The sequence below is a fragment of the Sus scrofa genome, chromosome 15 (assembly GCF_054392235.1).
Source record: "Sus scrofa isolate SSC_HxYL_T2T_F1_AM1 chromosome 15, Sscrofa_HxYL_maternal_Yorkshire_Landrace_v2.0, whole genome shotgun sequence".
Lineage (NCBI taxonomy): Eukaryota > Metazoa > Chordata > Mammalia > Artiodactyla > Suidae > Sus > Sus scrofa.
The window spans coordinates 68,861,679-68,884,356 of NC_139397.1; the positions used below are offsets into that span (position 1 = coordinate 68,861,679).

General features: G+C 42.7%; 1 protein-coding gene and 1 long non-coding RNA gene across 16 annotated transcripts in view; one reads left to right on the forward strand and one right to left on the reverse strand.

Annotated features, from left to right (window-relative positions):
• Positions 1-22,678, reverse strand: part of RBPMS (RNA binding protein, mRNA processing factor) — a 186,947-nt gene that overhangs the window by 66,750 nt on the left and 97,519 nt on the right. For 13 of the 15 annotated variants that reach the window (XR_014829947.1, XR_014829944.1, XR_014829941.1 and 10 more), the window contains exon 5: positions 4,557-4,707. Coding sequence is in view for 7 of the 15 variants with exons in the window: in XM_085000184.1 (XP_084856310.1) it covers positions 4,557-4,707 (151 nt within the window). In the remaining 8 variants the exon portion in view is untranslated. Of the gene's footprint in view, positions 1-442; positions 4,708-22,678 lie in introns of all 15 variants that reach the window. The other 2 variants (XR_014829943.1, XR_014829942.1) reach the window with 2 other exon arrangements.
• Positions 1-22,678, forward strand: part of LOC146395893 (uncharacterized) — a 56,059-nt gene that overhangs the window by 20,870 nt on the left and 12,511 nt on the right. The gene's annotated exons all lie outside the window — the stretch shown is intronic.

The following is a 22,678-nucleotide window of genomic DNA, read 5'->3' on the forward strand; positions in this document are numbered from 1 at the left end:
AATGGATAGGTAATGGGGTCCTACTGTCTAACACAGACGACTATATCCAGTCTTTTGGCATAGATCATGATGGAAGATAATGTAAGAAAGGGATGCATGACTGGGTCACTTTGATGTACAGCAGAAATTGGCACATCACTGTAAATCGACTATACTTTAATAAAAAGAAAAAAGGAATAAAAAAAAGATTCACAGAGTCATAAACCAAATTCTACACTATGCTATTCAAACAGAGACACACTTAAAATAAGATTCAAAAATAACACAATGGGAGTTCCCATCGTGGCTCAGCAGTTAGTGAACCCGACTAGCAAACAAGAGGATGTGGGTTCAATCCCTGGCCTTGCTCAGTGGGCTAAGGATCCAGCATTGCTGTGAGCTATGATGTAGGTTGCAGACACGGCTTGGATCTGGCATTGCTGTGGCTTCGGTGTAGGCCAACAGCTACAGTTCCGATTAGACCCCCAGCCTGGGAACCTCCATGTGGCGCGGATGCGGCCCTAAAAAGACAAAAAGACCAAAAAATAAAATAAAATAACACAATGGGCAAAATATGTAAGGGAAATGAATCTACACATAGAAAAGTGGGAACAGTGATATTAATTAAAAATTCAATTTCAAGGCAAAATTTTGAAAAGTGATTTAAAGGGTCGTTATGTGTAGATAACAGATATGTTCCAAAATAAAAATACATGAGACTTGAAAAGAAAGTTATTGGACCTTCATAGGCCTCAGATTCCTCAACTGTAAAATAGTGCTACTGAAAATCAAATGAAATAATTCATGTAAAATGCTTAGCAGAGTGTCTGATACACAGTATCATCATTTTACTGATGAGAAAAACAAAACTCAAGAGAGATGGACTTGCTCCGTGTTTATCGCTAAATTAACTGGAATTCTTAAAATGGTTTCCTGGATAAGCAAATGCATAATCTAGCAGAATTTTATACAACTGAAAAATTTTCTCCATCTCTACATCTTCCTGCTTTTTCACAGCATTTTTCTTTATTACATACAAGGCAGTAAGAAACAGAGAAGGTCAAATTAATAAAAAATTTAGTTGGGAAACTATTACAACTACATTTGAGAATTGCCTGTGAATTTCACTCATCTTTTCTTCTCATTTGCAAAGACAACTGGCTACAGCCACAGTGATGACATCTCAGTAGTTCAATATTTACTTTTAACTCTTAGGGAAAAAAAAGCAATCCAATGTTTTTTTTAATGTTAAGATTATACTTGACATTCACCTATTATTACTCTACATACATCACACCCATTTAATCTTTAGGACAATCTTAGAATATCATTTAATTTAGCCCTGATAACAGTCATATGAGGAAGATACTATTCCCGCTTTATAGCTGAGAGAACACAAGCATGGCATGACCACAACTGGCAGGATGAGAACTCTCATCGCCAACTTCAAGACTAAGGCTGAGATTTCTCACCAAGGCCACCATTTCCCCTGGCAAGTTGCAGTATCTGGTTTTCTCATCCTTCATGCCTGGCACAGAGCAAGCGCTCAGCAAATAAGGCAGTCTGTCTGATTGGGGGCGATCAATACTAAGTGGCAAGGAATCTCTTTTACATCCTTTCCATGGGTCAAGTTTCCTGACCACTTTGATCACCAGCAACCCCTTGAACTGACAGCTCTTTTAAGGCAGAAACCACAGTCCCCTTCTTCCCCAGTGTCCACGATACTTGGTGGTCATTTAAGTTCAAGGGATATTTGAGAAATGAGAGCTCAAGTAAATATTTGTCTTCTAATCCAATCATAGCACATTCTTCCTTTAGTGATGGCAATGGGAACTTTTCAGCCCAAACCATGAAAACAACAGTGAAAAGAAGCAATAGAGAAGCCTATAGGTCTTTTCCAATCCCCCAATCCGATGATTCCATCACGGTCTACTTCTGGTAGGCAGTTAACACTTCTAGGACCACTTATGGGTACAGGGCAATTGGATTCGCCAGTACAGAGCCACTACCATGCCTATGGTGTGGAGTCTGGTGGGCTCCAGGGAAAACAATAATCTTTCATGTGTGACAGAAAAGTTCACAATTCCCAGGATTTATAATGGATGATAAGGTCAATCTGAGTGGACAGTGGAACTGCTGTCCATCAAGGCCCGTGGATACAAAGAGGAGCTATATTAAGAGAAATCATGCTAACATATTTTCTCAAGAATATACTAGTGTTGGTTTTTTTTTTTTTTTTTTTTTTAATGTCAAGTTTGTTTTGCCATGAGCAAAGGGCAGTTTTGACCCTGCCATGGAAACTATCTGAGCACTTCGGAGTGGTTCTGTACACAGGAAGGCAGAGCTGGCCAGCGCAGTGTTCTGAACTCTGCTCTAAGCTCTCCTGTAAATTCAGGGACTTACAGATGTCCAGTTTGTTCATCTGCGGTGCTTTCGTGTACCCTGTCGTGAACTGGCTATAGCCTTCCTGGCGCTAAGTATTTCAGAGTTGCTGAAGCAAATTTAGAAGAAAAACATCCAAACTCCCAGAAAGAAAAGTATTCAATAAAGAACTGAAAGGACAAAGTATGGCCAGCATTATACTTCTTGTCTAAGTTAATCTTTTCAAGGTACTCTGATATTGAAGCAAGCAAATTCACTAGAAAAGTAAAGAGTTCGTCTATATTGTCCCCCTCTCCCGCTCCACCTTTTTTTTACAGCCATACTTGCAGCATATGGACGTTTCCAGGCTAGTGATCAAACTGGAGCTGTAGCTGCTGGCCTACGCCACAGCCAGAGTCACTTGGGGTCTGAGCTGCATCCTTGAGCTAAGCCACAGCTTGACCTAAACCAGATCCTTTACCCACTGAGTGAGGCCCGGGATGGAATCCCCATCCTCATGGATACTAGTCAGGTTCTCAACCCACTGAGTCACAATGGAATTCCTAGATTGTATCTTCTAAATAAAGGTTATCCTACAAATACTCTTTCCTGATACCTTCATCAAGAAAGAAGAAACTTCAGAAAGAAATGAAGACTAACTCTGCAAACAGACTGAAATTCTTACGGATAAATTACAAATAAATTCTTACAAATAGACTAATTCTGCCCATAGCCAAATTAAAATATTAAATGTATTCACTCATCATCACTAATATTAAATAAATATATGCAATATGCAAAGCACTGAGCTAGATGCTGTTAAGGATACAGAATTAGTTAGAAACATCCATATGCCCTCCTGCAGTGCAACTGCACCATCAGATCAAACTTTTGTTTAGATTTCCCAAATAAACAAAGGTTTTAAGTTTCCCTAGGATGTGGAAGAACAAAATATTTTTCCCCCTCTATTATGATTTCCTGGCTTCATAGAAAAATTGCAGAACACACTGGGAGAGAAAGTCTGCTTTTATCTGTTAGTTTCCACTGACAGGCAGCAGCTTTCTCCAGAGCGACTGAGCTACAGGATGACGGTAACTTCCACAACAACCTGATTAAATCTGACATGCACATGACATGGGGGGAGACAGGAACCCATGTACCCTTCAATTTCAATAAGGAAAGTTGAAGCATACCGTCAGGGAAGGCAGGAAGACAACCAAGGTCATGTGGTTTGGAAAGAAGATCAAGAACAATGGGACAGAAATAGTTGCAAGTAACAGCAAGGCATGTGGGACTCCTTGAACGCCAGCCGCATTCAATCATGTGTGGCCACACACTGAAAGGAAAAGTTAAGGCCTCTCTCACGCCTCACTTCTGCTACTGATGGAGCTTGAGAAGGCAAATTAACACACCCTTTTCAAGTTATTCGACCAAAGGCAGAAATGGTAGCCTGGACATTTAAGGGAATAAGCCCATTACCTGGGGTAAAAGGCTTGTTCTACAATCAGTCTGTGTCTTTACCCAATTCATTTAAAGCAGGAAGCTCTGAATTTCCTTAAAGCTTTACGGGTACTACTTGGCTAGAACCGACTGTTCCAAAATATAAATGCTTTACGTATGTTTCCTTTTCCCCCAAGATTGATGGCTAAACTGCTCAAAAAAAAAAAAAAAAAAAAAAAGAAAAGAAAGAAAAAAACCAAAAAAACAAACAAAACAACAACAAAAAAAAACCAAAAACCAAAAAAAAGCAAACCCAGAACTTATTATCTGCTCTTTCATGTTTAATATTCTATTTTCCCAAAGCTGCAGAACGGACAGTTTTCAGCAAATGAAGTAAAGGGAATACTGAGAACCAGTTCTCACGTCCAAGGATGGGGAAATAAAAAAGGGCTTATTTCACCGAGGCAAACAGATACATCCTCAATAAGGTCAAGAGCATATGAAGGGAAGCTACAGCACTTGGAGCGAAATTCTGCAGTTGCAGTTCTGATCAAGTGGAGCCATCTTCTGGGACAGCCAATCATGAACAGGACTGCTGTATTTGGAATTCCGACGGCAAGAGGAGGCGAGCAGCCTCTTCACAGAAATGGAAAATGACACCCAGCCAGCTCTTCGTCCCATGGTGCAATCACACAAGAAGCCCTTGAATAATTCTTCTTCTTCTTCTTCTCCTCCCCACCCCCTCCCACCCCAAAACAAAAAGCAGATCAACTTACATGGCTCTCTGGCAATGAACTGAGGTACAGTGTTGGGCAGAGGAGTACTAGGGTTTGGCGTCCCTACTAGTTTGTTCTTGGCCATCTTCGTGTTTGCCTTAGCAAACTCTAGCCGTAGTGTTTGTGGAATTTCAGGATCGAAGCGGATGCCCTTTGGAAATAAAGAACAAATGAAAGATGTTTTCATTTCCTTAGAGTCAAACCAGAATGGTGACAAAATAAACACACCAGTAAACAGTGGCCTACCCCGGTCAGCAAGAGCTCTCATTCTCATTAGTTACACAGACTATGAAGGCCCCTAACACATCACGTCCACAAGGAGGGGGGGATTCGGTTTACTGTATTAAAAGTCTATCTGCATGGCTTTTAAACAACTCCTTTTCTTTTCTTTCCTTTTTTTTTTTTTTTAGGGCTGCACCTGTGGCATATGGAGATTCCCAGGCTGGGGGCTGAATTGAAACCACAGCTGCTGGCCTACACCACAGTTCATGGCAACGCCAGATCCTTAACCGAGTGGGGCTAGTGACTGAACCCGTATCCTCATGGGTACTAGTTCGGTTTGTAACGCGCTGAGCCACAAAAGGAATCCTTAATGACTCTTTTTTTTTTGGGACTAAAACATTCAGGTTCAAATTTTAAAACTGGACCAGGAAATTCCTAGCACAGTTAAAAAACTAAATGAATGGCTGCCAATAAGAATGAATTAACATAAGGCCCAATGTCATACCTGAAAGCCCAATACCTCAAGTCCTAAGAGGCAAGGCTTTGACAACTGTTGACACTGAGTCTAAACAATGTAATGCTTTAGTTTAGTCATTACCTCTGGAGGGGAAAGGTGCTATCCCTTTCTAACTGGAGCAGTTTCATAATGGTGAAACATGTATTCTGAGTTACTAAGTAGACAAGAACTAAACAGAGTTTTTTGTTTGTTGTTTTTGTATTTTGCTTTTTTAGGGCTGCACCCACAGCATATGGAAGTTCCCAGGCTAGGGGTTGAATTGGAGCTACAGATACTGGCCTACACCACAGCCACAGCAACAAGGGATCCAAGCCGTGTCTGCAACCTACACCACAGCTCGAGGCAACACCGGATCCTTAACCCACTGAGTGAGGCCAGGGATTGAACTCTTGTCCTCGTGGTTACTAGTTGGTTCATCACCGCTGAAACACAACAGGAACTCTCTTTTCCAAGTTCCATGAAATGAATGCGTATTGCATTTGGCAAAGGGAGTGAGGGGGAGTGGAGGAAGGAAGAAGACACATTTCTGAAAGGTACTCAGTCCAAGCCCATGCCCATAAGGGGCCCTAAAGCCTGTTTGTTTCTTTCTTTTCTCTTTCTCTTTTTCTTTTTTATCTTGGAGAAAAAGAGCAATTTCCACAAGAAATGAATAAGACTCTCTTACTCTGTAGACCTAGATGAACAACTCAGCTCCAAAGATGGGAGGAAGAGCCTGTGACTTGATGCTAATGGCAAGAGAAGTAAGGGATGGGGGGAGAGGGAGGAGAGGCCCCTCAGTGGGCACGAGAGCCATGGGACCCACAGATGTTCTGATGTGGGTGGAATTTCTTTGTGAACCAGATCTCTCCACTTTCTAAGAACAAACCAATTGAAGGCAGCAAAACAGGTGAGGTTGGACAAGAAGAAGAACCCTCTGTGCAGGCCTAACCAATGACAAAAAACTGAAAAGAGGGTGCCAGCTGTATGACATCTAAGAAGAAATTCTTTCTTTTTTTCCCCTGCTTTTCAGCATGACACCCACAAGATATAGAAGTTCCCAGGCTAGGGGTCAAATTGAAGCTGCAGCTGCTGGCCTACACCACAGCCACAGCAATGCAGGATCCAAGCCATGTCTGTGACCTACACATCAACTCATGGCAACACCGGATCCTTAATCCACTGAGTTAGGCAAGGGTTCAAACCCGAGTCCTCATGGATAATAGCTAGATTCATTTCTGCTGCTCCACAAGAGGCAGTCCAGAAATTCTTTAACTGGTCTGTTTTTTTGTTTTTTGCTTTTTAAACTTTTTTAGAGTCTAGTTGATTCATAATGTTGTGCCAATTTCTGCTGTAGAGCAAAGTGACCAAGTCATCCATACATATACATTCCCTTTGTTATATTATCTTCCATCATGGTCTCTCCCTAGAGCCAGTTTTCTTTTAATTTGGGAAACCTCAGTCTCATCTCGCTGAAAATGTGTATCAGGGGACAAGAGCGAGCAGCCTACTGAGGCAATGTTTGCATCCATCCACTTCCACTAAGAGCCTTTCACTCTATCAAAGCTAATATCACAACACAGTACATATTTCCAAATATGGATCTGAAGAGCTGTCGTCTTTGTTGGGAGACAAGTGAACTCCCCGGGCGTCATTTAAAGGTACCCTGTGGAGGGACATGCCTATTTCTGTCACATCCAACTACACAGCAATGACCTGCGATGGATTTCGGGGTGTCCTCCCTGGCACTTAATGCCATCATCCTTCCTGGGACTTCCCAACCCTGAGCTCACATCAACGTTAGCGCCATGGGTAACGGTGGACCTCTGGAGTTTCTAATCAGAGCAGGAGGCTGCACATCTGAATTCCATGCCTCAGCTCTTTCACTGACTCGCCAGGGTTGACCCAGGCTCCACGCCACGTGCTTGCAGCTTACACAACCTGGCCTCATGACTCAGGTCCTAAAACATGCTTAACTGAGTCGCTCCCACTACCCAGTACCCCTCCTCCCCGTTTGAGCTAAAATAACATCATCATCGTGTTCCAAATCAAAGTTCCAGCTCCTTATTAAAAAAAAAAAAAAAAAAGAGTTAAAATGACCTAATTTGTTTGGCAGCTTATTCAGAGGCTGGAGGCTTAGAATACAAGGCACATTCCTCTAACATCTTTAGCAGCAACACCATATTTGGTAATCAATATCCTGCTCAGCTTGGTTTCTATCCAGAGGGATTAGCCAAGCCAAAAACATTTTCAATGTTGAAGGATGATGAAGAGGAGGCAGAGGGGGGCAGGGGTAGGGAAAACATGGAAGTAAAGAGGAAGAAAAGTGAGGAGAAAGATGAAAAAGGGAAAGACAGATAAGGAGGAGACATGAAAAAACAAACCTCCTCCCCCAACTCTTGTGCTTTTAATTAAAGTCTAACAAGATTATTAAACGCTGTCAGGCTAAGATTACTACCGTGTCAGAGGGGGAATCTGTACCTTTCAAAATCAACTTTTTCCTTGCTTGCCTACAAACCCACCAAAACCGTTCTTATGAATGACGGACTGCAACTTTTCCAACTGGAAATGGTTTTATTTCCTTCCTTTAAATGTTTTATTAACTGAAGTGAAGGTGATTTACAATGTCGTGTTAGGTTCAGGTGGACAGCAGGTTACTTCCTTGGTGTCCAGAAAGGAGTTTCTGGTTGTTGGTTTGAGAACAGTAAGTTATTCAGAAGCAGACCAATCTGACTGGCTATAGGAATAGATGGCCTCAAACTCTGTGACCAAACCAACAGAAGTTCACTGTGATCTGCAAAGGCCAACCTCCCTACCTAGGGTGAATACTAGGAGACAGAAAGCCTTGAGTCTACTACACTTAAAAAGCACACCAGGGCAGATCCATATATTGATGTGTTTTGGACTGAATGTTCGTGTTTTCCCCAAATCCACACATTGAAGCCCTAACCCCAGACATAATGCTATTTGGAGGTGGGCCCCCTAGGAAGGGATTAGTGCCCCTGAGAGAAGAGGAAGAGGCAGTAGGGATCTCTGTCCTCAGGGCACAAGTCAAGCCCAGGCCACAAGAGAACACAGTCAGAGGGTGGTGGTCTCCAAGCCAGAAAGAAGGTCTGCTGGAAACTTCACCTTGGACTTACTGGCCCCCAGAACCAAGAGAATTAATGTTTAAGACAACTTAGGAGTTCACGGTGTGGCACAGCAGAAACAAATACAACTAGGAACCATGAGGTTGTGGGTTCAATCCCTGGCCTTGCTTAGTGGGTTAAGGATCCAATGTTGCTGTGAGCTGTGGTGTAGGTCACAGATGTGGCTTGGATCTGGCATTGCTGTGGCTGTGGTGTAGGCCTGCAGCTGTAGCTCTGACTGGACTCCTAGCCTGGGAACCTCCATATGCTGCGAGTACAGCCCTAAAAAGCAAAAAAAAAAAAAAAAAAAAAAAAAAAAAAGACAACCTGCCTGTGGTACTTGTTACAGCAGCCAGAGCTAAGACACCCTGCTAACATGATTTTTGTTCCTGTGCCATAGTTCCTAAAAGAGCTTAAAAGAGTCTTTCTAAACTTTCTGTAGTCTCATACAGGTAAATCTCCCCTTCTCTATCAACCCCATCCCCAACCTCACCTGTGTCCTCACTGCAAGGAACTCAAACCATGGGAAAGGTTTTATTCAACAACCCTTGTTGATATAAGTGATCACTAGAAGTCTCAATAATTCAACCTCAAAAGCTACAGAGAGCAATTACAGACTTGAAGGAAAATTCAAACTCTGCATTTGCATATGGTAATCCTCTAAAGTCAAATTGGGTCAAATTGCATTTAGGACTCTGTTGAGGCAATTTTTAAAAATCTTTTTATCCGGAGTTCCCATTGTGGTGCAACAGGATCACTGGCCCAGCACAGTGGGTTAAGGAGCCGGCCAAAGGTTGAAAGTGTCGCTCGGATCTGATCCACGGACAGGGAACTCCATATGTCAGCAAAAAAAAAAAAAAAATCTTTTTATCCTTTTTCCTAAAATTAAGTCAAGCTTAAGAACTACTTGTAAATAGAAAATCTCATCTCAAATTTTTAAAAAAATTAAAGTACAGGTGATTTACAATGTTGCACCAATTAGAACATCTTGAACAGAGAATTTCTGTGTTGTGGACTTGAACCCCTTAAGGCAAATTTGTGTAGGAAACATGTTTAAATTGAATTAAGATTCTAGGCAAGTTAGAGAGCTTTAAAATGCCATTTTATTGCTCTCCAAACTACATCAAAGCCTGAAACCACCAAATCCCAAGGACCCAAGTCTACAGGAATCTAGAGAGTCCCTGTAAATGAACTTTAGCTTTTTCAGGAAAACAAAATGGAGAAGCTATTAATGAAACATTCTGCAAAGTCAGATCCCAAGCAGCTCTCCTGTTTCTCTAGCTGCTGCGATCCTGACTTCTTGTGCCCACTCGCTTTGCTGGAATGATTTACTGGATGCAAATCATGACTTAGGAATCATCTGATTACTCTGAACATAAAGGTTCAACACCATTGCAACTCTTTCTTTTCTTTTTTCCTTTTTAAGGGCGGCACTCGTGGCATATGGAGGTTCCCAGGCTGGGGGTCAAATTGGAGCTGTAGCCACCAGCCTACGCCAGAGCCACAGCCACGTGGGATCTGAGCTGACTCTTCGACCTACACGATACCTCACAGCAATGTTGGATCCTTAACCCACTGAGTGAGGCCAGGGATCAAACCTGCAACCTCATGCTTCCTAGTTGGATTCATTTCCGCTGTGCCACGACAGGAACTCCTGCCATTGCAACTCTTTATGAGTGTCACTGGTATTAGATTAATGCCATCCCACATGAGTGGGATAAATATTAGTCAGTTTATTCAGTGAAGAAAGGGAGAAAAAAAGGGAAGGGCTATTCTAGAATGATGAAAATATCCTTAGAGGCAGGCCTACCCTCATAGGCAATGTGGCCCTTGATTGAACAAGCCAGATATAAAAAGACTGCTCGTAGGAAAATGGAGAAAGCTGAATACAGGATGGGCATTAGGTGATATCTGGGAATTGTCAATTTTATTAGGCATGATAATATGTAGAAAATGTCTTCAGTTTTTCATACTAAAATACACAATGACAAAATGTCGTAACATCAGGTACTTACTTTAAATACTTGGGAATAAAGACGAGCAAATGCAGCAAAATGTTAAGTGGGTAAATTCTGATGGTGGGTTAATGGATGTTCATTACTGTGCTCCCTACCATTTGGTATGCTTAAAGTTTCACAATAAAAAGTAAAAACAGGAGTTCCCATTGTGGCTCGGTGGTTAACAAATCCGACTGGGAGCCATGAGATTGCGGGTTCGATCCCTGCCCTTGCTCAGTGGGTTGAGGATCCGGCGTTGCTGTGAGCTGTGGTGTAAGTTGTAGACGTGGCTCAGATCCCGCGTTGCTGTGGCTCTGATGTAGGCCAGGGACTAAAGCTCCGATTCAACCCCTAGCCTGGGAACCTCCATATGCCGCAGGAGCGGCCTAAGAAATGGCAAAAAGACAAAAAAGCAAAAACAAAACAGCTTTAAACAATCACATAGGCTAGACACACAAGTATCACTGAAATGAATTTCTGGCTTTGTGGGGCTCAGAGCTTACACTCTGATGGGGGAGCCGTCCAGGTAAACTAATGGTTAGATAAACATGATGGCTAGGATTCCATGAGAAACGCAACCAAGGCCATGGGTGGTAGGGGACTGCCAAGGCATTGCAGAGGAAGTGAAAGGAGAGCAGAAATTTACTAGGTGGCAGCCCAGGAAAGAGCAAAGTTGTGTGTAAAGGATAGGAAAAGGGTGTGAATGTATATGTATGCATGTGCATATGTGTGTGTGTATGAGCACTCACATGCAAGGGAGGTTGGTAAATGACTACACCAGCACTGAGGTGAGATCATGAGCATCCTTTAGGTCATGAGAGAGGACTCTGCAGGATCTGCATGGCAGAGCTGCTAACATTTTTTGTAACTGAGGAAATGATGGAATCAGATGGCTCTAGCTGAGTATGATGCTGAAGTGCTCGCATACATGGGAATCACCTGGCAGACTTCCTCGACACAACGCTGAACCCCAGCTCCAGAGTTTCTGATTCAGTAGCTCTGGGATGGGACTTGAGAATCTGCCCTTCTAACAAGTTTCCAGGCTGAAACTTACGGACCACGTCAGAGAGCACGTGAGTGGAGGGTAACTCTAGGGGGGGAAGGGTAGCTAGGCTTAAAGGTGAGACTGGAACAGACCAGAAGCAGTTTAGCCCTGAAGAGAGAAGTCAGTTGGGATAACAGCTTCACGGGGCCTCCTTCCTGGAAAGCACCCAGAGACCAACGTCCAGGCTCTGTGCCCGTACTGCCCTAACCCTTGCTGACCATTTTAAGGGGCAGATGCTGCCCACAAGGAACAATTTTCTTCTTCTGAGGATTTCAACCTTGAGTATAAAAATACAGAAAATGGAGATGGCTGAACACGAGTTACCTTAACAGTCTCCCACTAGAGAAAAGGTCTCTAACATCCTTTCACTGAGGTCTTCAGAGCTGTCCTGATGTCTGATGGAATCTTCTTTACTTGGTACATCCTTCAAATGTGAGCTACTAGCTATGACCCAGTGTCTTCACAAATGGCTCTACCATTAAAGTAAGTGGATTTATCAATCCTTGACAACTAGTTTTAGAGAGGACGGAGGCATCCATGTAGGGAAAAAAATGGTAAAGAATAGGGTACAGCTCTCTATACACTTACTGAGGAAGATGCCCATGAAGGAGTTCCCTGATGACCTACTGGTTAAGGGTTCAGCATTGTCACTAATGTGCCTCAGGAACTTTCACATGTGTGAGGCAAACAAAAACAAAACAAAACCCCAACATGTCCTTGGCAATATTAGGTTAAAAAAAGATACTCAACAATGTTTAGTCATCTTAGGAGGCAACTTTGTATGTGTGTAAGCACATCAGTGTACCTGTAATAAGCCTAGGAATGTTTATAATGCCACAACCAACCTATTAACAGTGGTCAACTTTGGTGCTGACCTGGGTGGGGGTGGGGGATTTCTATTCTCTATAACTTTGTATCATCTGACTTCATTACAAATATGTATAATTTATAAAGTTAAAGTTTACAAGACGGGATACAGGCTAAAAGAAGAAAGAAGAGGGAGAAAGCAGGCATAGGGGCTTTTGCAATGGAGTGCTAGTGGAGTCGGGACAGAAATAACAGACACCTTGGTGCAAAGCACTCAACCAGCTACGTTGGTGTCTAGTTTTTTTTGTTTTTGTTTTTTGTCTTTTTGCCATCTCTTGGGCTGCTCCCGCAGCATATGGAGGTTCCCAGGCTAGGGGTCGAATCAGAGCTTTAGTCCCTGGCCTACGCCAGAGCCACAGCAACGCGGGATCTGAGCCACGTCTACAACTTACACCACAGCTCACGGCAACGCCGGATCATCAACCCACTGAGCAAGGGCAGGGATCGAACCTGCAACCTCATGGCTCCCAGTTGGATTCGTTAACCACTGCACAACGATGGGAACTCCTGGTGTTTAGTTTTTTGAAAATACTTATTTTGAGGAGTTCCCGTCATGGTGCAGCAAAAATGAATCTGACTAGGAACCATGAGGTTGCAGGTTCGATCCCTGGCCTCACTCAGTGGGTTAAGGATCCGGTGTTGCTGTGAGTAGTGTGTAGGTCACAGACGCGGCTCGGACCTGGCATTGCTGCGGCTGTGGCATAGGCCGGCAGCTATAGCTCTGATTAGACCCCTAGCCTGGGAACCTCCATAGTCAACGGGTGTGGCCCTAAAAAACACAGACACACACAAAAAAATTGCTTATTTTGAAATAATTTCAATTATGGAAAAGTTGCAGAGTACAAAGAAGTCCTGTGTACACTTTGCCTAGATTTCCCAACACACTTTCCCCCGCTCCCTGAACTGTGAATATGTTGACCTGGAGAAAACCATACTTCAAAAAGATATATGCACCCCAATGATCACAGCAGTACCATTTACAAAAGCCAAGACATAGAAGCAACCTAAATGTCCTTCAGCAGAGGAAAGGATAAAGAAGATGTGGTTTGTGTGTGTGTGTGCGCGCACGCGCGTGGGTGCAATGGACTATTACCCAGCCATAAAAAAAGAATGGAATAACACCATTTGCAGCAGCATGGATGGACCTAGAGAGTATCATACTAAATGAAGTCAGAGAAAGAAAAATATCATGAGATCATTAATATGTGGAATCTAATAAAAATGATACAAAAGAACTCATTCACAAAAGAAACAGACTCAAGGATTTCAAAACCAAACTCAAAACTTACCAAAGGGGAAACAAAGGGGAGAGGGATGAACTGGGAGTTGGGATTGGAATATACACATTACTATACACAAAATCAATTGGTAACAGACAACTACTATATAGCTCGGGAAAATTAATTCAGTAGACTGTAATATGTATATATCTGATTCACTTTGCTGTATACATGAAACTAATGTAACACTAAGTCAACTATACTCCAGTAAAATTTATTTTTAAAAAAGTAGGAGTTCCCGTCGTGGCTCAGTGGTTAACGAATCCGACTAGGAACCATGAGGTTGTGGGTTCGATCCCTGCCCTTGCTCAGTGGGTTGACGATCCGGCGTTGCCGTGAGCTGTGGTGTAGGTTGCAGACGCGGCTCGGATCCCGCGTTGCTATGGCTCTGGCGTAGGCTGGCGGCTACAGCTCCGATTTGACCCCTAGCCTGGGAATCTCCATGTGCCGCAGGAGTGGCCCTAGAAAAGGCAAAAAGAACAACAACAAAAAAAAAAGTAAATAATATTACATTCGAAAGACAAAAATGTTGTATAAAACACATTTTAAAAAGAATATGTTGAAAGTATGATGCCCCTTTACAGTTTGGCTTCCTCAAAGTAAGGCCATCTCTGTTTTCCTGATCCAGGATCATACATAGATAGATAGCATTTAGTTGTCATCTCTTTAGCCTCCTAGGATATTTTCCTCAGTCCTTGTCTTCCATGACTTTTGACATTTTGGAAGAGTACAGGCAATTTACTTTGTTATAATGTCCCTCAATTGGAGTTTATCGGATTTGTCTTGTGATCAAATTAAGGTTACACATTTTTGGCAGGAAAATCAGAGAAGTGTGTGCCATTCTCCGTGCAACATATTAGGAGGCACATGATGTCATTTTAGTCTCATTATCAGTGACAATAATTCTGATCACCTGCCAAGTTTCGTCACTGTGAGGTTCCTATTTTTTCCCCTTAATAAATTATCTCATAGGGAGATATGCTGAGACTATTTCATTTCTCAAATTTTTACCCACCAGTTTTAGTATTTATTGACAATTCTTACTGGAAGCAATTTGTACTCTTGGGATTGCCAAATGGTGATTTTCTAATCCCACCATTCCTCTGGTATTCATTAGCCTTCTGTTCTAAGAAAACGCTTATCCTTTGCCCTGTTTATTAGTTATGCCTTTTTACATGTGTGTTTTCATTCATTCACTCACACATAAGTATCGATTCATATCTTATTTTATCCTATGATTTACAGTTTCTTACTATCAGGTGTTTTGGTCCTCAGACTGTCCCAGATTTCTCCTATAAACATACACTCATGTTTTCCACCTTTGTATCTATTCCTCTACCTCTATTTAGATACATTAAAAACACAGTTTAGTACTGAGAGCTCCAAATCCAATCCAACACCATCAGGTTAATTCTTGCCTTCCCTCTCTCTACTTCTAACTTCTTCCCTGAAGCCTAGTTCTAGTTATCCACTATACACGTTTACTAACTTGCTCAATGCGGGAATGCATATTGAGAAATTTCAGAACTGCTAAGCAAGACCAACATAAAAAGAAAGCCTATTAACTACAGTTCAGTATTTAGAGTTCTTGTTTTTAGCTTAAATGCATAGAGTCAAGATTTAAACAATTTTCTGAGTCATTGGTTCTCCAACTGCCCCAAATTCAGTGTGGTGGTATTACTCATTTGAAATAATTTGTTTCTGTTTGTACTGCTTCGAATCTCTCCCCATTCTTGTTTCCACTTTATTTTCACTCCCTATATTCATGGCAAGTAAAATTGTTTTATCATCTGGAAAGTTAAAGATGATTCATCAACCCACTCATTTTTTATGCACTTCTGAAGTTCTGAATAATTTTATATGTTGACTAAAAAGCTGAGGACCCAGAATTTTAACACTCCCTCTCCTCCCTGCAATGACTTCCTAAGACACAGACTCTTTTAAAGAAAGATTCTAAATAACTAGTTTTTTTTGGGGGGGGGGGGGGCTGCCTCACAGCATATGGAATTCCCAGGCCAGGGATCAGATCCAAGCCACAGTTGTGGCCCATGCCACTAATGCTATGCCAGACTGGGGGATCAAATACTGTGCAAGACTCGGGGATCAAACCTGTCTCCTGATGCTTCAGAGATGTTACCAATCTCATTGCACCAATAACTAAGGTTTTAAAACCTCATTTACTGCAGTTAATTCTTTTAGTTAATTTGCGATGTCTAAACACAATATGCTGACATGTTGAAAAACAGGGGTAATGAAGTCAACTGGAGCTCAAACTGCTGTAATAAATTCTGTTATAAAGTGTCGGTTAAGTTCAAGGGCCTGAATGAACCTGGTTGGTGCTTGACGCCTGACTTCAACTGGTGAGTCGTGGGCCAAAAGCCTCTACAATGTCCCAATATGGGCAAATTGATATGTTTATACCATTTGGGTGAACTGTATGAAACTGCGGCAAAGTAACAGGCTGCCCCCACCATTCATTCAGTGGCTCTGCTCCCCTCTGAGAAACAAACACACGGGACCCCCTTCTTCTGGAGCTAAGGTCGTTTCCTCTCAGAATCTCGTGGCGTTCCACACACACTCCACTCTGGCGCGGTAATCAAGGGGATCTGAGGACTACATATTGAACCAGGTAAAACGAATCTTCTGTGTATAGAATAAAAATAGTAAAGTAGCAGCAATCTTCTAAGACTCAATTTCTTTTGGCCACACCCACAGTGTGTGGAAGTTTCAGGGCCAGGGATAGAACCCGAGGCACAGCAGTGACATGAGCCATCATAGTGACAACACCAGGTCATTAACCCACTGATCCACCAGGGAACTCCTCATAGGACTCAACTGAATGTACTTATTGTGTTTCCTGATTGATTCTAATGAGCATATCTTACTGCCCTTTTCTCCATAGCCAACTCCAAACAAAAACCCAGTGCTGCTGTAAGGAATGTGGTGCATCTAGAAACCCTGCCCAACCAGGTGTCCGTGCTGAAGGAGAGAAATAATGTTCCTTGGTTAGGTTATAGGATTTTGCCAATTCATTCGGACTTTCTAATCAGAATGAGAATAATCTGTCACCAGAAACTACATATGCTGTACAATAAAATCCCAGTGTAGGAAAAGCCACTTTTCTTTTGTAATAATCTGCTCAGTTCTTGCCTAACCTTTAAAGAATCTTCTAACGTCCTACAGATGATGTTAGTGATACCCCCGTCTTATGCCCAGGAAATAAGGAATCTGAGGAAAGGAGCTCCAATCAAGATCAAACAGTAATAATACCTCTCTGATCTTATCTTAGTACCGGGCTCCTGTCTCCCTGTTCCACACCACCCTCCTTATCTTGGTTTCTGGTACTAAACCCCAGATCCTCTAGGGCTGGAGTTCTGCTATGCCTCTTCAGGTTTACCCAAGCAGAGACCCAGTAAATTTCCAGAACTGCTTCAAAAACTTCTATCACAACCACCAACACTCAGAGCTCCACCAAGTGGCAGCTGATGTACACCTGGCACCCACTGATCTTTCTTCTTACTGAGCTGTGTTATGGTAACTGTTCTTCTTTCTTCTGAAAGATAGTGATTATTACTCTACAGGGCAGAAGAAATCAGACAGCATAGTGGGATCAGGGGCTGGGATGGTAAAATGATTTCCTTCTAAATTATCAGAAATCAAGTATTACACAGAAATGCTGAACCAACACTTGTAATTTCTGTTAAGTTGGTTCATAAAACAGATCCATGGGGAAGGAAGAACTACTCTCGGGAGTAACTAAAGAGAAGGGCAAGCTCCACTGATGATGTGGGGGTTCTGCAAAGCGTTGATATTCCAATTCATTGAGATCATGACTTGGTCAAGCTTTAGTCAACAACTACCCAGTTTCTCAGCAACCAAGAAACCAAGATGGCTTCTTCCTCATTAAGAAACTTAGTGCTGGAGTTCCCGCTGTGGCGCAGTGGTTAACGAATCTGACTAGGAACCATGAGATTGCGGGTTCGATCCCTGGCCTTGCTCAGTGGGTTAAGGATCCAGCACTGCCGTGAGCTATGGTGTAGGTTGCAGATACGGCTTGGATCCCGTGTTGCTGTGGCTCGGGCGTAGACCGGTGGCTACAGCTCCAATTCGACCCCTAGCCTGGGAACCTCCATATGCGACGGGAATGGCCCAAGAAGTGGCAAAAAAGACAAAAAAAAAAAAAAAGAAAGAAAGAAAGAAACTTAGTGCTCCACCACCAGTTTCCTCCACTACAGTGGACTAGAACAAGCTAATAAATAAGAGAGTGATTCTCATTGTTCTTATATACATTGTACTCAAGAGTTGTCCAGTCATAACAGTATGTGAGGGAAGATACAGGCAAGAGATCCAGGGGCTGTAGGTGGCTTAATTATACTATGCTACATTACAAAAGATTTTCCAGGAGTTCTTGCTGTGGCACAAAGAGATTGTCAGTGTCTCTGCAGCACTGGGATGCTGGTTTGATTCCTGGCCTGGCACGGTAGGTTAAGGATCTGGTGTTGCCACAGCTGCAGCATAGGTCACAACTGTGGCTCAGATCAGATTCCTGCCCTGGGAGCTCCAAATGACATGGGGAAGCCAAAAAAGAAAAAAAGGAAAACAAACAAAAAAAAACACCCCCACAAAGAAGAAAAAAAGATTTTTCATTCAACCACAGACATGTTTTTGAGCCTTTTCTTGCTAGTGACCAAACAACTGAGGTCTCTCACTTAGGGCTTAAGTTTCTATTAAATGTATTTAACACTGACTTAATTAAATTCAGTGTTCTCATCTTAAAAGTTTCTGGAATAGTTCTTGCCATTATATATTTTGTAAAGCTCTTATTAAAAATGCACATACTATAAAATTTACCCTTTTGTATAAAATGTAATGATTTTGAGTATGGTCACAGAGTTGTGCCACCATCCCCACCAGGCAGCTTTAAAACACATTCATCACCCCAAAAGGAAACTGTACCCAGGAGCTGTCACCTCATTTCTCCCTCTCTTCCTCTTCACTCACACCCCTCCCCCAACCACTAACTATTTTTCAGGCTCTGAGACCAGAAGAATCCTTCCGGATTATTTCTTTTAAATGGAAGCATCCAACGTGTGGTCTCTTATGACTGGCTTCTTTTAATGAGAATATTTCCAAGGAGCATCCACTGTTTATCACTGAAAAATATTCTACTGCAGAAATATAGCATGTTTTGTTCTTCCTCTCATCAGTGGATGGACATTGGGTAGTCATCACTACTTTGGCTGCTATGAACATGTGTGTACAAGTTTTTGCATGAATATATGTTTTCAGTTCTCTCGGGGGAGAACTGCTGGTTCAAATACAAATGATGTGAACTTTGCTGAAGAACTGTGAAGCTGTTTTCTGAAGCAGGTATAGGATTTCAATCCCCCTACCAATGTATGAGCATCCCATTTTCTTCCTACCCTCACCTCATTAGGGCCTGTCTTAAAACATCCTAGGAGGTGTGAAGTGGTATCTCAATGTGGTTCCAATTTGCATTTCTCTATGCTGTTGTCTTTTAAAACATTTTGTAAGGAGGGTTAAAAATAAAAGCCTTCTACTTTCAAAGAGTATTTTGGCCACAAGAAAAAGCAAAGAACCTGGAGACTACAAATCTGCATATAAATGAAGATGAAGTGAAAGGAATTAGCTTTTATTTTGGAAAAGTTTAAGAAAAGTTAGAAATAAAATTGTTTTCTGAAAATTACTGATAGACATGTTACTCCCATCGGAAACAAGGAGGTAAACAGATACTTTAGAGATATTCTGAGATCTCAGGGGACCAAACTGTATTTATAGGTTTCTGAATACATTCCACTTTCTCTTCTAAAGGCAGCATAAAACATTCCATTGGATTAGAAACAGGCTCTAGCGACATATACGCAAAGTTTCCCCAGGATTCTGAAAACAACTGTTATATTCAGTCAGAGTCTTAAAATGGCTCAACAAGAGGCCAAGCAGAAGCACACATCTGGGTAGCCTGTCACCACGGGGTGGATGGGGACACCACTCAGGACAGTGTGGAGAGAAGTTAGGGGAAGAGCTACATGTTACACATACAGAGAAAATGATTAGACGAAAGGAAATGGGGGGGTGGAGGGAGAACCAATACCATAATTCAAAAATTTCTCCCAACTCAATACTATCTCTGAAAACGAATGAGTAGAAATCTTCTACCACTTATAAAATGTCATTGTGGAGTTCCTGTCGGTTCTCAGTCAGACTCGTTTCTGCTGTGCCACGACGGGAACTCCTTCCTTCTTTCTTTCCTTCTCTTTCTTTATGTTTTTGACTCTCAGAAGATTTTGAGGTGATATGGGTCAAACCCACAAACTTTTTTTTTTTTAAATGGCTGCACCCACGGCATATGGAAGTTTCTAGGCCAGGGACTGAATATGAAACACAACTGCAGCCTGTGCCACAGATGTGGCAACACCGGATCCTTAACCTGCTGCGATGGGGATCAAACCTTCAGTGATCCAAGCAGCAGCAGAGACAATGTTGGATCCTTAATTTGCGGCACCACAGTGGGAACTCCCAAACCTACAAACTTTTTTCCTTACAGACACACTGGAAAGCTAGGGGTCAAATTGGAGCTGCGGCTGCCAGCCTATACCACAGCCCACAGCCATGGCAACACCAGACCCGAGCCGAATCTGCAACCCACATCACAACCTGCGGCAACACTGGATCCTTAATCCACTGAGCAAGGCCAGAGATTGAACCTGCATCCTCACCAACACGACCCTGGGTTCTTAATCCGCTGAGCCACCACAGGTCCCTGAACCTACAAACTTTTGATGGCCCATATCTTCCTAATGCTGATCTGTGACATCTAGTCTGACGTCTGTTCCCTCCCTGGACACCAGAAAACCTCAGAATTTTGAGGGTTAACTTGTTTGAGAAATCAACAAAGGCGTTCTGCCTCAACCAAGTACCTCCCCCCATACTTCTCCACAACCTTTTATCTGTTACAACAAAAATGGCAGGGAATAAAGAGACAGCAAAAAATAAAGAGGGAGCCATGGTTTAAGGGATAAACCAAGCTGTGTCAATATGAGTGATTTCTAGGTTCATCTCCGAGCTTAAATCAGCTAGTCTGGCACTGAAGAAAAAAGAAAACAGGAGTGCCCATTGTGGCGCAGCGGAAATGAATCCGACTAGGAACCATGAGGTTGCGGGTTAGATCCCTGGCCTTGCTCAGTGGATTAAGGATCTGGCATTGCCGTGAGCTGTGGTGTAGGTTGCAGATGCAGCTCAGATCCTGACTTGCTATGGTGTAGGCCGGAAGCTGTTGCTCTGATTTGACCCCTAGCCTGGGAACCTCCATATGCAGTGGATATGGCCCTTAAACAAACAAACAAACAAACAAAAAAACCAACTATCTATGATTAAAGATCACAGAAGTGGGAAACAGGCAGAGAACTGGGTTAAGTTCTCTGGTGCTAAGTAGTGAGTACATAAAGCATAAAGGTTACAGAATTTAAAATTCTGGGGAGCTCCTAACCTTGTACTTTTCAACCATGGGTAGTGCTCCTCACGGTAGCTGTCCCTAACTCCCATCCCGCACACTCCCTGGGACACTGGGAAATATATGAGGGTGCTTTTAAAAGCTGTTGTGTGACTGAATGCCCGTCAGTGCGCAGGAGGAAATAAGGATGTTAAACTCCTACAAGGAGCAGGACGGTGCCATACAACATAAGACAGCCTCATCCAAAGCATCAGAGCCTGCCCAACAGAAATGAAAAAATGAAGGTTCAGAAAAGTGAAGTTGGAGTTCCCGTTGTGGCTCAGCAGTAACGAACTGGACTAGTATCCATGAGGATATGGGTTCTATCCCTGGCCTTGTCAGTGGGTTAAGGATCCCGCGTTGCTGTGAGTGCAGTCTAAGTCTTAGATAAGGCTCAGATCCTGCATTGCTGTGGCTGTGGTGTAGGCGGGCAGCTGCAGCTCCCATTCTACCCCTAACCTGGGTACCTCCATATGTTGAGGGTGGGGCCCTAAAAAGAAAAATAAACAAAGAAAGAAAAGTCAAGTTATCTGCCTAAATTTCCAGCTCACTGTTTTTCTTTTTCCTTTTTAAGGCCTCATGTGGAAGTTCCTGGGCTAGGGGTCGAATCAGAGTGGCAGCTGCCAGCCTACTTATGCCACAGCAACTCGGGATTCAAGCCTGCATCTGCAACCTTTGCTGCAGCTTAGGGCAATGTCAGATCTTTAACTCACTGAGCAAGACCAGGGATGGAAGCCACCTCCTCCTGGATACTAGTGGGATTCTTAACCCAGTGAACCACAGTGGGAACTCCCCAGTTCACTACTGGTAGAATTCAGATCAGAATTCAACTTTGATTCCCACCGACTGCCTGCAGTGTACACAAAACAGTTCTGTCGAGTTCCTTATATGACAAAGCCTATGCTATTTTCACATAAGAGTGGAGGTTGCTATAAGGTTTCTGCTGTGCCAACATTTACATAGACAGGAGTTCCAACAGAGAATGGGTTAAGTGAGGAGAAGACTCCATCAGATGTAAACCATATTTCATACTTTTCCTAAATAAGGGCATTGCTCGTAGAAACAGCAGGACTGTTAATACAACAGTTTGTGCTGCTGGGTCACTGCCCACTGAGAAACTATCGGACCAATTACACTTTGTTCCTTTTCCTTAATCCAACGACCTCACAATGCTTGCCCTGGATTTACCTTAGAAGCATCTGATTTACTACTCATTGTCCTCTTTGCCTAAGTAGAGTCATTTGGAAAGAATGTGTCCCTCTCCACTGGAAGTCTACATACTTAAAAAGACCCTTTTCCAAAGGGCTCTCAGGTTTACACAACTATGTGGGCTTTGCGTGTCTGAACAATTCCTGCTTCCCTAACAGTCTTCCAATAAACATTAGGTTTGTAGATGTCTTCTAGTCCCTCCTTGTTTTTAATCCCTTGAATTAAAAAAATCTGGAGAGGAGTTCCTGTGGCATAACCAGATCGGCAGCATCTTGGGAGTGATGCGCTGTACGCAGGTTTGACCCCTGGCCCAGCACATTGGGTTAGGGATCTGGTATTGCTGCTCCTGTGACTTAGGTCGCAACTGCGGC